We start from the raw sequence: 14,245 nt of genomic DNA on the forward strand, positions 1-14,245 counted from the left end.
ATCAGATCTAATATCCCAATAATAAAATCACAACCAGATCGGTAATTTGTAACAATTTTCTATGTTGGATAGGGCATTCAGCTTGTCAATGTCATCCTAATTAACTGTATCCTTTGTGTGTTTTTACTTGTTATTATTGTTGTTGTACGATAGCTAATTGCTCGCAGGTTCATTCTTGTAGTTTTTCCTTCGTTCCTTTTCCATCGACGAATCTCCGGTAAAAAAAATCAGCACACTGAATTCAGCTTCCCTCTCCTCTCATAGGAGGGCCGCTGCATAGATTATTTCAGTGTTTCATACATAGTTCACATATACATAAATGAATACATTGCATTGAAGTGTGTTAGCAAACAAACGGGGTGGCTTGAAAACAGTGAGTAGGTATGGCTTTGCAATGGAGGAAAGCTCGACGCGGAGCCATACTCAGCTACGCTCGTAGTCTGACCCAATTGTAAATCGATGTAACTCGTAGTTTTTTTGGGACAATCTCCGGCGACAAAAATACGACTCTGTAGCTGATGTAGATGAAGGAAATGAAAATTCAGAGAATCACCACGTTTTCAATTCTACGGTAATGTATGGATGGTCTCTTAACGTTCACGCGCTGACATTAAGCACAGATGCACACGTTCAAGTAAAATAGTTCCCGCATAGGTCATTACCAAGAAGTAGTCAAAGTGCAACGCAAAGCACGCCCAGTCTTAACACATCAGGCTTGGCGGATTCCGATTGTGTAATGCTAACTGACCCAACACTTGACACTGGTCAACCCAATTCGCTTCGCGTCTCAACGACCCCTCATCGAAACTCAAACTACTTGATAACTTGCGTTCGTGAAGATCTCACTCGTTCAGCGCGCGCAAAGACTCAGTAGAGCCCAAGTGAATTCGGCTCTTGGTACCAGCGCTCTAGAACGTATCTGTAGCAAAACTAGTCGACGCTCCCATGAGAGTGATGTACTTTTTTCTTTCGTCATTTCTGTCTCTCAATAGCCTCACCCTTCACCCATCTCACTATCACGTGATCAAAAAAAAAAAAAAAAGATTGAAACAGTCCTTCAAATAAAATAGGAAGACCTCGCCTAGCTTAACGAAGACGTATTTATGTGTGAAATTTTCGTTTGCTAGGGATACACGTGTGTTTCGAGAGATCAGTACCGGCAGAAGTAAATGAGTCCTATGTGGCCCGCCATCAACTATCTAGTACGCAGTTAGATGGAAATAACTTATACGGGTACTTATAAATTAGTGCTGAGTTCATTGTATTGAAACTTGGCGTCGTTCTAAAGTGTTCGAGCGAAAAACCAATTAGCACAATTGTGAGAAGTTTAAATTTTGTGGGCTGTATCTCTTTCGGCCTTTTCCACACCAAAATGATAAAGTTCCTGCGGATGCTATTAGTATAGCTTCTAGCAGAACGAACTATTCCGCCATTAGCTAGTGTGAGAACGAGTGAATTAAACGCCAAACGTAATCTTTGACAAAGCGTTACGCATAGCTGCTGACCAGCGAGAATCAAAATGTAAAACGCCAGTCAGACCTGAGTTGTCATATTTCGACTCGTAAAAGAAGAGGACCAGCTGGCAAGGGAACTACATATAAAATGTGCTTGTGGCCCTGAAGATGTAGACTCATGCACACCTAACTCGAAAGAATAATGTGTTAATTAAAGGTTTGATCATTTCAAGTTGTTCGCCAGTGACAATCCACTCCGTGTCAGGACACCCTCGTACTTTGTTTCGGAGCAGATCGTTGTGAAACCTATATGATGATGTGACAAAAGAGACCTCACTTCAGCCTAATTTCAACGATGCTCCTTCAACTACAACTGTTATATTTGTATTGTAACCGTCGTTATTGGGAACTATCGTTCTTGCTGATATATTCTTTGTCCTTATACAGGTTTTTATCAATTCGAGGTTTCCTTCTTCGAGTTCGCTAACAGAAGTGCATAGCTGTCAAAACCATCATCATCATCATCGCGATAATCAGCATTATAATCAAGCTCAATGTAAAGCATGACCAGATAGATAACTGAGCTGCTCTCGCATTGTTACATCATCTAGTCTCACAGGATGCCTGTTCTGCTCTCCCAATGTCAGATCACCGGCCTCGATCACCGCCCGTGCCCCAGCGCACCCTGTACCTCAATCACTCCACCAGCATCTCGATCGCTACTGGCACAACTGGCGGTCCAATCAATTCTACAAAACTTCACCCCGCTGTCAACCAAAAGAACGTAGCTGGCCGGTCAGCCATTGATCAGACGAGCGAATGATGACAGTGGCTGGCTTGTGAGTCACGTTAGTGTTAGCGGTCACGTGCAGCGTACTGCTCACGAGAATCAGCCCACACTAGACCAGCCCGCTGAGGGAAGGGCGACCCACACACAAACGAACCGATCAACTGTGTATACAGAGGGAATTCGAAGCTCTACTGCTGTTTTTGTAGTAGTACAAGCGACGACGCTGAATTTCTGCTGGCACACTAAGTGCCACTGAACAGCTAGTTAAGAGTCTAAGCGCACAATGGGTGAAAAACCCGATGGAAAAGAGAAGTAGAGAGAGGAAGATCGCGGGAAAGAAGCACAGCAGGGTACTCTCTCATAACACCCAGTTGGCAGCAGCAGCGGCAGCGGCAGCGTCGGTATTCGCCTGAACTCTACAGTCGGTAACTCTGTCACGACAGAGTCATTATGAACTACAGACACGCGCGCATGAGATTGGGGAAGTTCGAAGAGCGACAAGCATCCTCGTCACTGCATGTCTTACTGGTCGCCAGCATCTCTCAAACCTGATATATGTATCTATAGGTAGCTCATAGGTAGTTGTCCTACGATAGCACGGCGCAAGCGAAAATAGGAAAATGAAGTTTTGGCCTTTGGGGGGAAACTGAGCCTCTAGCGTCGAGCCCCTATATATGATTAGCGCCAAAAGTGCCAATGATATATGCGAGTAATTGTTCATGAATTGCATTTGATTGTGTGCTACACCACACAAAACACTTTAAATCATGTTCGGCTATTGTATGTACATGCACGCACAATGTGCTTCACCGTGTTCGTCGACTCTCATCAGCGGAGAACTATCCTGGTTTGTGATCACGAACATAGAGAATAGCCTAACCGCAATTATGAGTTTTATATATAATAGCCGTTTTATAGATTGGTCTAGGCATTACAGGTTGTACGACGACGCTGGTCCCGTTAAACGCACTCATAAACGTACCATAACGCCTGCACGAACTGGATCGCTAGCGTATCTGTATCTACAGCGTTAGCGTGCATTAGGTACTTACATTATATTAAGAATCGCTTTAATAGGACTGCAGCAATGTACCATCAAGCAAAGCGTGTCCAATAGAGATGACTCGCCACTAGAAATGCTCATATCGTAACGGTGCTTCACATTAGAGCTAGCCACCTTTAGCTTTGGTTTATTCTTACCTCGTGGAAAAGGTCGCATTGGCAATGGGGGCAGTACTTTTAAATGGAGCCAGAGGAAACTGCGCTCCAGTAGATGGTCAACCGACTGACTATGCAGGCCGTAGTAAATAGGCTAGAGCCGTCAACAACAACGCTTCGCCAGCCTGCCAAGAATGTATTTAAGTAGATTTTCTTTTGGACTCTTTGTCTCCCGATGTCTTCAAGTAAGAAGAATCTCTTTGAAAGTAGAAGGTTGATTAGCGGTAATGTTCTCGTAAAAAGAAAAACTCTCGTGCGCGGTGTGCGGTACAAGCAAACGACATCAAATACGAGGACCGAATAGTGTGTTAAAGAGTAATTTCTGATTCGTTACTTCTGTAATAGCGGCCATCCAAGCTCAGCTTTGGGAGTAGCTGCTGCGCAGACAAAGGAGGCAATGGCAATGCTCCAAGAACACAATACGAACGCTGACGTTTGTTTTCGTTATAGTAATGCTGCCCCAAGAAACTTGGTATCATGTATTTTGTGCCTGTATGGTCCGTAAACTATGGTCGGTCACGGCGCGTAGACGTAATCAAATAACGCTTTGTAAAAACTGACCGACCAGTATAAAATGTACTTCATTACGTGTTGTGCTTTTATACACAGTTATTATACACCACAGCCACAGGCATGCAATGATTAACGATATAAGACACACGGCAAACAGCAATCCAGTTGTTAATTTCCGTCAGACCATGGCCAAATCGTTAAATTGTCCGTCTTTGTCGCCGGTCTTGGGTCCGTAGCAGCCATTGTTCCTCGTCTTTGCGCTTGCCATATATTGTGGGGTGCGCTCCGAGATCCGATGGCATTTGGATATTGTTATTGTCATCATCATCATCATCATCATCATCGTTATCGTTGTCGTTGTCGTCATTTTCTCACTGACAAATCGGTAACGTTGAGTTGACCCACCTTAGGGTAGCACGATGACGATTGATTTGCCAAGAGGCTGATGTGGCCAGCCCAAGTGACAGAGTCGTTGAATCAAGTGGCCTTAGCCCGCTTCCCGGTCGTGCCTCACTTAGCGGGTCAGTCGCCTGCTTAGTGTTCCCGATTCACTGGCTTTTCGTTGTCTACCATTCCATTCGGTAGCTGCAGTTGTCAATTGCCTAAGCCAGAAGGGTCAGTCGAGCGAGATGTGTCGGACGTCAACAGCCAAAAGCCTCTAGCGGCGGCAGCATCATTTATACATCTCTTTTACCCTCGTTGCCTTTTTCGTTCGAAGAATGGCTAAAAAAGCTAAGAATGTTATGCGTTTTTCTCAACGGGACACAGACAAACATTAACTGTGTGCAACAATACAACTCTGCAGTATCAACAGTAATGGCTTATCGTTATTTTTAGAACTATTACCGGTGAGTATACAATGGAATAGCTGCCAGATACGGGCAAGCAGACCGACAGTGTCTTAGGACTCTGAAGCTGCTGCTGACCGGACAAGGGCAATGGCTTAACTAAGCGCTAGCTTCATTAGGTTCTTTCTTCGCCTGCTCTACCGTGAGCGCAACAAAAGTAGTACTAAAACCGGAGACAACTCAATCTACAACGAACATTAAGGTGTCATTCGCATCCCGAAGTAACTAACTCGTGAGTCCCGAAGGGTCGTCAGGAGACGTGCATGCAGAGACAGGAGTGAGAACGGGAAAAAGCGAGTCGTGGGTGAAACACAGCTGCCGCTCCCAAGACAGAGTACTCTTTGCGCATTGACAGTGTGATAGAGCATAGAGCGAGAGCAGTAGCAAAATAGTGAGGCTCATATTTTGAGCACTTTGTATCAAATTTAGCGGAAGAAGTTTTGACACTCGCTTGCGGGTCGGCCCGCGCCCAGTGCCGACTGTCGATTGCCACAGCAGTGCGACAGGGGACCGGCCGCCTGATGAAACTGATAGGTGCAACGGTGACGATAGAGGACGACAAGGCGAGGAATGATGGGCTATAGCCATCGAAGAAGCGCAGCGGTAACGGCTATTGTGATGGGCGTACCTCAGTTTTTCTACTGCTATAGCAGCGGACATCGATACTCAACAAAACTAGCTTCATCTGCCATCGAACGAAACCATTTACTTTACGAGAGAGTGGGACAGTGTCCTGTTCACCATGGTGGCACAACGGCTACGATGGTACCCATGGCATGATCAGCGCTCTATGGATCGTGAGCGAGCCGATCGTCAAAGTTGGCAGACAAGAGACAAGCGTAAATTTTTTCGCTCTACAAGTAGTCGACAAGTTAAGCGGTAGGAACCGCGGCATGTAGATGCAGAGCAAAAGCTTTCTTTCTCTTTGTTGCGTCGCTCGATGGTGAGGCCCGTCTGTTGAAACAGACGCGTTTTGTATGTTTCTCTTATGAGTCGCAGAACGAAGAAATTTGATGATTCGCGTCTAACTTATCACCGTGTATATGTATATAGCTTCGAAAGCGCCGGCAAAAGGGTTGGCATTTGTAATGGTGCCAAGTACTGTTTAATATGTATGAATTTGGTTGGAAGTTGAAGCAACTATGTTATTTTTGATCTTGCCTGATCTGATCGATGATACATGGCGCATACAGTGACTAACTGAAACTTATTTACCTCATGCTGCAGCCGGAAGAATCAATACAATTTCCGTCGCCGAAGGCACAGAACGTACATATGTGGTCCTTTGCTTACCTTCCTTTTTCTGATTTGGTCAAAGCTGGAGCTATTGCTGAGGTGATAAAGCTTGGAAAATCTGCAACTCGAATACGCTTTCTGATGACTAGACCAGTGCAAGGCCGAATCGGAAAGCAGCTGGCAGGAGTCCTTTCTCCACTAACAACTACACCATCGTGGTCTACCACAATTATCACTATAACGACCAACAGACCACTGACGGCCAACCGACGGAACACCCGTCCGCAAAGAGAATTGAGTTTTTTGTTTTAGGCCGCGTTCTCTCGAGGAAATCTTCCGATCTAATCCACATATTGGATGCTGCAAGATAGCACAGACGCCACACAAACACATAGCTTTTGGTATCTCCTACCAAATAAAACTTGGTTAGGCCGAGTAGGTTTGCAGGCATGTGGGTCTTTTGTCGAGAACAAACGCTTGTTAGCACGACAGAGATTTAGTCCCCATATAGAATACTTTGTACATAGTAAATCACCGAATGTGACTGAAGACGTATAAAAATGATTCAATAGATGGAGCGCCTGCCTTGCCAAAAAACCTACCGTGTAACAATCACATGCCTCAGTAATGGTTTAGCAGTCATTATTGACATCACCACTGGCAGCATCAGCGGCAACGGCAAAAGCCACAGCACCGACGAAACAACCGCAGTGTGATAAGAAACAAAGTCAACAACAAGTACGTTTCTAAGCAAGTGTTGAAATGCAGAAAACGGTAGCATTTCATGAACTGATCGCCACAAAAGGTGGCTCCAAACTGATGCTTTCAGGACTAGTACGGTTCGGCCTAACTTGGCCTGTGTGCAAGTAACTAAGTGAACATAAAGACTAGATAGATCATGTCAGAAAGTGAGTAGAGATCGGTGCTAAAGATACAGGGCGAACGCCAGCATGATCTTAACGTATACGAGGACATCAGTGGCTGAGACAACGAAGAAGCCTCTCCTTTTTTTTTTCTTAAAAGCCAAAGTCAATAAGAGGAACAAGCAAGATCTGGTCGAGAACCAAAGAAGCACATGATGGATGACTCCATTGAAAACAAATTAACCACCCTTAGTGCAGCCATAGCAGATAAGATGCCTATAGCTAGCAAGATCTACGGTGTCACGCCGTCCCCAGGGTGGTCGGTGGATCTACTGAACTAATGCCCATGCAGACCGCATCCCTGCGACTAGACATGGTGAGACGAACGAGGGATGAATGAGCCCTTTGCCCGTAGCTGTGAACATTAAGGCCGTCTTCTCTTACTGGTCCCATAAGGTCAGCTTTTAGCCAAGTTTGCCGACAGACAGGACGAGTGGACATACGCCACTGGGGCTCATGATCATTGAAGTACTCGGGGGACGCTGGGATGCGTGGAGTCTCTGCGTCCAGTGACATGGCGTACCGGTCGGTTGTCATGCAGGCGCAGCTCGGCGCAGTCTTTTTTTGGCTCCCTGCGTCGGCTCAGCCTTGGCCTGCTGCTGAGTATCATTCGTTCTTACGCTTCGGGACCTGCATATATTGCGTCTCTAAGAGTTAGCGGGGTAACGTGACGAGACGTGACAACTGCTTCTACCACTGATAAGACAAACGAAACTCCCTGAGCACCGCGCTTACCCTTGTGGATGTTGCTGTCTAAAAAAGCCTAGGTTCAACTAAACCGCAACGAAGTTACTAAGGCCGTAAAATTTGCGGATCATTGTTTTTTTTATGGATCGCGACCTTTTTTAACGAAGTAATAGGAAAACAAAGTACACGGGGCCATTTGAGTCGCTTTACGGCTTCACTGGCAGTAAACAGCTAGGCTCAAGATAAGGGATTGAATCGGCCAAAATGTGCCATGCACAGGCAATTAGCCTTGTGCACCTCCAGCTACCAGACATAGTCAGAGCAATTTTGCATAAGACACACCTCCGAATCGAGATCTCTGCGTGATAGATTTTATACAAAGATTTTTTTCATGCAGAATTAATCTGCAAGTTACAAATCCGTTGACGTGCAAAAGCGCGAAGAACCTCAAAGACATAAATTTAAAAAAAATAAAATAAATAAGGGAAAATGCTATTAATATGCCAGCAATGTTTCGTGAACACCGATGGCAATTACGTGTTATGGTTCCACAGGACTACTTAGGATAAGTATTTTTTGCAATGATTCAGTGGGAACACGTCTGTTTACTGGACTTTATTCCATGTAAATCTTAGGATAGTCACGCCGTTTTCACGTTGATGGTCAGACTTCTACTGCAATAATAAAACGGTGCGGAATATGAAACTCGAAACACTCATTTTTAGATGCAGTCAAAAAACCGTAGCGATCAGCTATGTTCTATAGCAACATTCTATAGCAGCTAATGATTAGATTTGCTTTGGCCTCATCTTATTGCTACATCTGGCTGTAACCGTGGCCAAGCGTGACCAACATCTGCTAAAATAGTACCGCCGTCATGTGTCGTATCATTGTGCTCATTGCCATTCAACAAACTAACTCACTCAGCAGTTTGAGGATACTTGATAGTTATACGAGAGATGACAAGTAACCATGGCTAACAGCAGACGTTCGGATACAGCGGTTTGGCCCATTGCCTACGGCACGCCCACGAACGCAATATTCCTTGAGAGCATAGCAGGTGGGGGAACTATAAATCCTTTCCCTTTGTAGTCTGTAATAGCAGATTGTCAGAAAAGTAACAATAGTATCAACATCGACGGACACGGAGTCAATAGCATTGAAGGGGTGACGGAATGTGATCGGATCTTCTTAGAAGCGAAGGGGCCCATGGCCTGTACCCATGCACACGAACGGCACAAGCACCTTGTATCTTTCGCTTGATGGAATAGGACAAGCCATGCTATAGATGCACGGCAGAAAAGAATCGAAGCGCATTCACCAATTCGATCACAGGCCGTACAGGCTAAGTGAGTTGGTCAAATGATTTCAAGATCTATCTCTCCATTCGACTGATTCACATAAACACCAAAGAAATTGAAGCAGAATTGCGGAGGCAGGACGCAATGACCTACCTTTCACTGGAAGAATACCACGGCAGGACCATGACATTTTAGGAGAAGATGTACACAGTCCGGAAGAATCACAACGAACGGCATGTGAATGCAGGGAATTTGTATAAATTCTTCCATAGAGTGGGGGCATTCGGCGGAAACAACAACAACATCTTCAAACTTGCTTGAACCAGCCTCTTGGGACTGCAACGTTAGAAAAAGAAAAAACCCTGGCGTTATCTAGTCCTAAAGAATATCAGGACCCGAGGCAGGGGTTAAACGGGGTAACTCACCGAAAGAGGGAGAAAAAAAACACTTCCAAATTGGGAGGAAGAGATCTTTCTCATGAACTCGGTCCGTTTATACACTATACATATGGATTCAGTGGGCTGGTTGTCCCGTCGTACTTGTCTCTAGGTTAGGCAGTGTGACAACCGCCAATGACTGCCAGGTTCAGCGGCACTAGAAAGTGACTCGTCTTCTTAGAACAGAAAGACAAAGAAAAAAGAGACAGAAAGTCGATGAGAAGCGGTGGCTCCGGTTGTCAGGCTAGGTACCCCACAATTACCCGCAGGTCCTCCTAGCTGTGGGCCACGGCGGACGAAGTCCGATTTCCCACGTCTCTCACACGGGGCCTAGGATGAAGAAACTGCTTTTACCCAAAGGAGCAGACTTTTACCGCAAAGCCAGTAGTGGTCGGTGATGCGGCAGGCCTTGGGGTAAAATGACCACCAAAAAACGAAGCGATTCGTTCCATTTTGCCACTACGGCTCTTTCTGCAGTAGCCGAAGCATCAAGGATGCGGCTCTTAGGGGAAACCTCGACAATTCCTGGACAGCTCCTTAGTCGGTTCCGCCCGGATCCGCCCCTCTCATTAAATGGAATGACGCGCATGGCACACGGACAGGCATTAGAATGAAGGCGGTTACGTAGGTCGACATAGAGAGAAACGGAGGCACGGATGGCACTCAGCAACTCAGTAGCTGCCGCAGGCTTCCTCAATTTCAGCAGCCGCCAAGTAGCTAAGTAAGTCCAGGCACGAAGTAGAACACTGTAGAGGTTGCACTGTGCCGCAGCAATGACTTTAGTCGGTCTATGCGTCGGTGAAGTGGACGTTCAGCAGGGAATACGGCCAACGGACCGGCAACGAACATAAGTGGGCGGTGCTGGGTAATTTAAAAGATGCTGAAATCACTGCAGTAGGACCAGCAGCGTAGCTCGTGTGCGCCTGTGCTTTGCGAGCGATTGTAGTCATTTCACCAGTAACACAATTGTCATCGACTCGAGTTTAACAATCGTTACCAGTAACATGCGCCTGCAGTTTGGTGATACCTTCTCAGTCGACCAGTGTATATTCTGAGTAACGTTCAAACCAGACGGTGAGCTCCCGACCTTTTTTCGATTGTGCCGCCCCCTGTCACTCTAAGCTATCCATTTCGATTTGGTATTTTCTCCGTGTGGTCCGTTAGCCCGGTCTCTCGTCGTTTTTCCGTCCACTGTCGTCGCTGCAGACGAGCTTCCACTGGCGAATCGGCGAGTAAGTGATGGTCAACTAACACATGGGAACCAAGGGATCGGCAAGGAAAAACGAATCAAGAGAGGGCTACAGGCCTCTAACCAGCCAACGACAACGTAATAGCAGGGGCAAACGCACACAACTGAATAGTAAACTAGCGTTGATAACAAGGCGAGTTTCTAAGACGATAGCCGCGCGTAACTTTATTTTGTTCAAGGGGATTGTTACACAGATATCGTTGGCGGCGTAAAGGTTTCCTGGCGACGGGACGTGGTTAGGCTCGCTGATGTCCGAATTACAACGACATCCACGGCCACAGTCTACCAAGTATTTCTTAGCATATCGTACCCACCCAAATGTTCATACACGAGGGCGTCGGCTGAAGTACTAAGCAAGCTGAACACTTGGTTGGTCCATCGCCAAACCAACAGTGACTGTAACGGACTCGGCCCCATTTGTTTCAGTATTGTACCTTCCTTAAGAATGAAAATCACTTGAAGACTAAAAATAGTCTAACAACAAGCAGAACAGTAAGCCGTCGACGTTTTAGTCACCACTCGATTCTACGACCAGCCAGAGATCGGGAAGAGTTTCGTACAGCTTCCGCAGCGAGCGGCGGCCACCAAAGTCGACCGGAAGCGGCAAGAAAAGAGGAGAATGGTTGGAATTCAAGAGCTTTTCTCTAGAGGCTACACTCAAAAGGGGGGGGGGGGGGGGGAACAAGTGGGGTGGCAGGTCAAAGCGGTCGGCTGGTCTGCGACAGCAGTAGCGGCAGCGCTAGTTCACGGAAGTGCCTAGCGGCTGCAAAGCCTGCGGATATTTTAAACGTGACCCCCGTCGACATCGTTGTCGTGTACTGCAAGGAGGATAACAAAGGCAGAGGCGAACGAACGAAATACCGCTGCCCTAATGCTATGAATCTGCTCTATTAGGGCGGTTCGGCTACGGACGAAAGCACTTGCACATTGGGAACGGACGAGAAGAGCTAGAAGACAAGCTCAGCAGAGAACGATAACTCGTTTCCGATCTGACTTTTCTACTCGGCGGACGGTTAAAGGAGGCAGCGGCACCAGCAGCAAGCTGGAATACAGCAAGTTTCTCAGCACAGTATCGCAAGTGGTTTTTCGAATGAAAACGACCAGATTGTTGCGATTTCAAGGGCGACGAAGAGGCAAAGTCGTTGCACCTGCCTAAAGGCCTAGAAAGACTCCACTGTTTCGCTGCCTTATTTTGCCAAAGCCTTCCCAGACCTCAAATATATTCACTCAAAGATATTAACCGTCAAAATAACCTACGAAGTCAGAACGATTGGGCAGCATAGAGCCGCAAGCGAAGATGGTAGCAGCAGTCACTGCTCCTTCAATAACGTAGCGATACCGGCTTGCGTAGAATCGTCATTCGGTTTCGATCTTTGGCCCTGGGGCCAATCGAAGCTACGAGATCAGAACAGAGGTACAGTGGTAAAGGAGGACGAAATAGACGACGAGACGAAGTCGCGAAGGTGCGCGGTGTGGGTGGCTGTAATCTTGTTCGTTAACGAGGCTCGAGTAAGCAACGACGATTAAAGTCGACTACACTCTAGAGAATAGTCCGGGTAGCTAGCTGGCGACCTGCATTGAAACTACATAAAAGTTTGTAGGCGAAGCTCTGCTCCGTAATGCGCGTATAGAAGTGGCCATCTGAACTTCAAGTGGTCGACGCGTCCAGTAGTTCTCGGATCTGTTAACCGGCGCTACCAATCTCCAACCGGGCCACTTGCAGCCCTTAGCTTTGTTTCTCTCGTAAGTGTAAGAGCGTTTATTTATGATGCAAAGATACGCCACGTTGTGCTCGATAGGATAGGGAACACAGACGCATAACGCACGTAAAGCCCCGTGCTGGTCTAGGAGTAGTATGTCGGCAGGCAACTAGAAGTGCCCAGTCGCTATCCACTGTGGCTTGCATTCATTCTATCCACATGCAGTTCCCATACAGATCCCACCACAGTGGAGCTTCGACGTACTGCGCCAGTGGAGTCTTTACTATACGTATGTCATGCCGCGCCACTCGTGTGTATGGCCTCTTCGGGATGTGTTCAACACTAGCTGGCGACTAATGCTTGCTTCGCAAACTACTGTAGTGAAGTAGTAACGCTCAACGAACTTGCTGCGGCAGTTCACGCGCCATAGACTTGAGCATCAGCAGCAGTGCAGTCTCCGCGGAGCGATGTGTATGGAGCACCGCGACCAAGTCAGCGCTCCGCTAGTGTCTGGGCCTAACGGGGACCGGTTGTTCGCTTCCGCAGAAGACGGAGATTATCACCATGGTGTGTAATCATCATCTATGGGCCAATTACGCAGAAGGCAGTAACAGAGACACGGACGACGGGCTACTCAGCGCCTATCTAAGGCCAGTAGTTCTATACTGCCGCGGTTCTAGCGTCGTAATCAAAATGGATATGATGCACATATCTCATAGCTATAGCTTACCATGTGGCGGCTTGCCTTTCAGAAGACTCCTTCACTCACCAACGGTAACTGCTCTGCCTATATAATGCGCTGAACGTTGGCGAAGCCCTTGTAAAGTGCCGCTGCCTTTCGACGTTTGATGAACGCAACGTTATGCGGGTCTAAAGTAAATCGACAATGGGGTGAGTGAGCATAGTGCCTGGCAAGCCGGCGCCGCCTAGTAGATCTCTCAACCAATGGTGCAGTACATTACAACTGGCAGCGACTTAGCACTCGATCTTATAGTGAGAGTGTCGAAAGGATGGGGTCTGTCCGGAATTACAAGATTACGGAATTGGGAAGCCCGTGAAATTACCAGACGAGCCAACTCGAAACAGTAAGTTCCATAGTATACTATTTTGTATTGTGAAGTAAATGAAAAAAAGGGGTTAACATGCTTGTCACCGTTGCTTACCAAGGGGAAAGATGTTGCCTTTTTAGCTTCTAGCTTTCAACAGAGTGAATATTTTCGATTCGCGCGCTATAAATCAAGCGTCTTAATAATAACTTAGAACGCGATGGGCTAGATGGCTAATGTCACGGGCGTAATATTACGAAAAAAAGTTGAGAATAATAAGCATAACAGGTGACTTCAAGTGGCAACCATTAACAACTTTGTCGTTTAGGTCTGACACAAATAGGTGTTCAACTTCAGTATTATGTCTGAAATGCAATGTGGACATAAGACAGCAGCTGGAAACAAATCACACGTGTACGCAAGCAGTGACTAACAATCAGAGATATCCGACGAAGCGGCCGTACGCTGTAGGATACGATGTTTAGATTGATAAACAAAGCAAGTATTCATAGTTTGCTTACATAGCTACAAATATTTACCTAGTTCTGTTCATTCTCGAGGCGTGCTATAGCTATCTGAAATTGAGCGATCATAGGTACCTTGCTTGATTCCCGCTGAATGTATATACGTATCTAAAACTATTGAGTTGTTCCATATCATCGCGTCGGCTCACCTGAAATAGGAAAGCAAATAGATCCATTTTTGCTCATAGAATCGGTATATTTTTCTAAAAGCAGAGGATGTGGACCTGGTAGACAATTGCTGACAGATTAATTTGCACCCATAGAACAACCTGCATCCAAGCACCTCTATGCATTAGAGATACGATAAAATGTAACTTGT

At 46.4% G+C, this 14,245-nt stretch overlaps 1 protein-coding gene across 4 annotated transcripts in view; it reads right to left on the reverse strand.

Moving 5' to 3' along the window:
- The window catches only part of LOC111244516 (uncharacterized), a 162,870-nt gene that overhangs the window by 62,895 nt on the left and 85,730 nt on the right, over positions 1 to 14,245 (reverse strand). For 2 of the 4 annotated variants that reach the window (XM_086979696.1, XM_086979695.1), the window contains one exon: positions 14,002 to 14,075. The exons of the other annotated variants lie outside the window; for them this stretch is intronic. In XM_086979696.1, the coding sequence (XP_086835822.1) occupies positions 14,002 to 14,062 (61 nt within the window). In that variant the 5' untranslated portion in view covers positions 14,063 to 14,075. The remainder of the gene's footprint in view (positions 1 to 14,001; positions 14,076 to 14,245) is intronic. 4 annotated transcript variants of the gene reach the window in all.

Source organism: Varroa destructor, unplaced genomic scaffold, assembly GCF_002443255.2.
Source record: "Varroa destructor unplaced genomic scaffold, Vdes_3.0 BEIS01000002.1, whole genome shotgun sequence".
Classification (NCBI taxonomy): Eukaryota; Metazoa; Arthropoda; class Arachnida; order Mesostigmata; family Varroidae; genus Varroa; species Varroa destructor.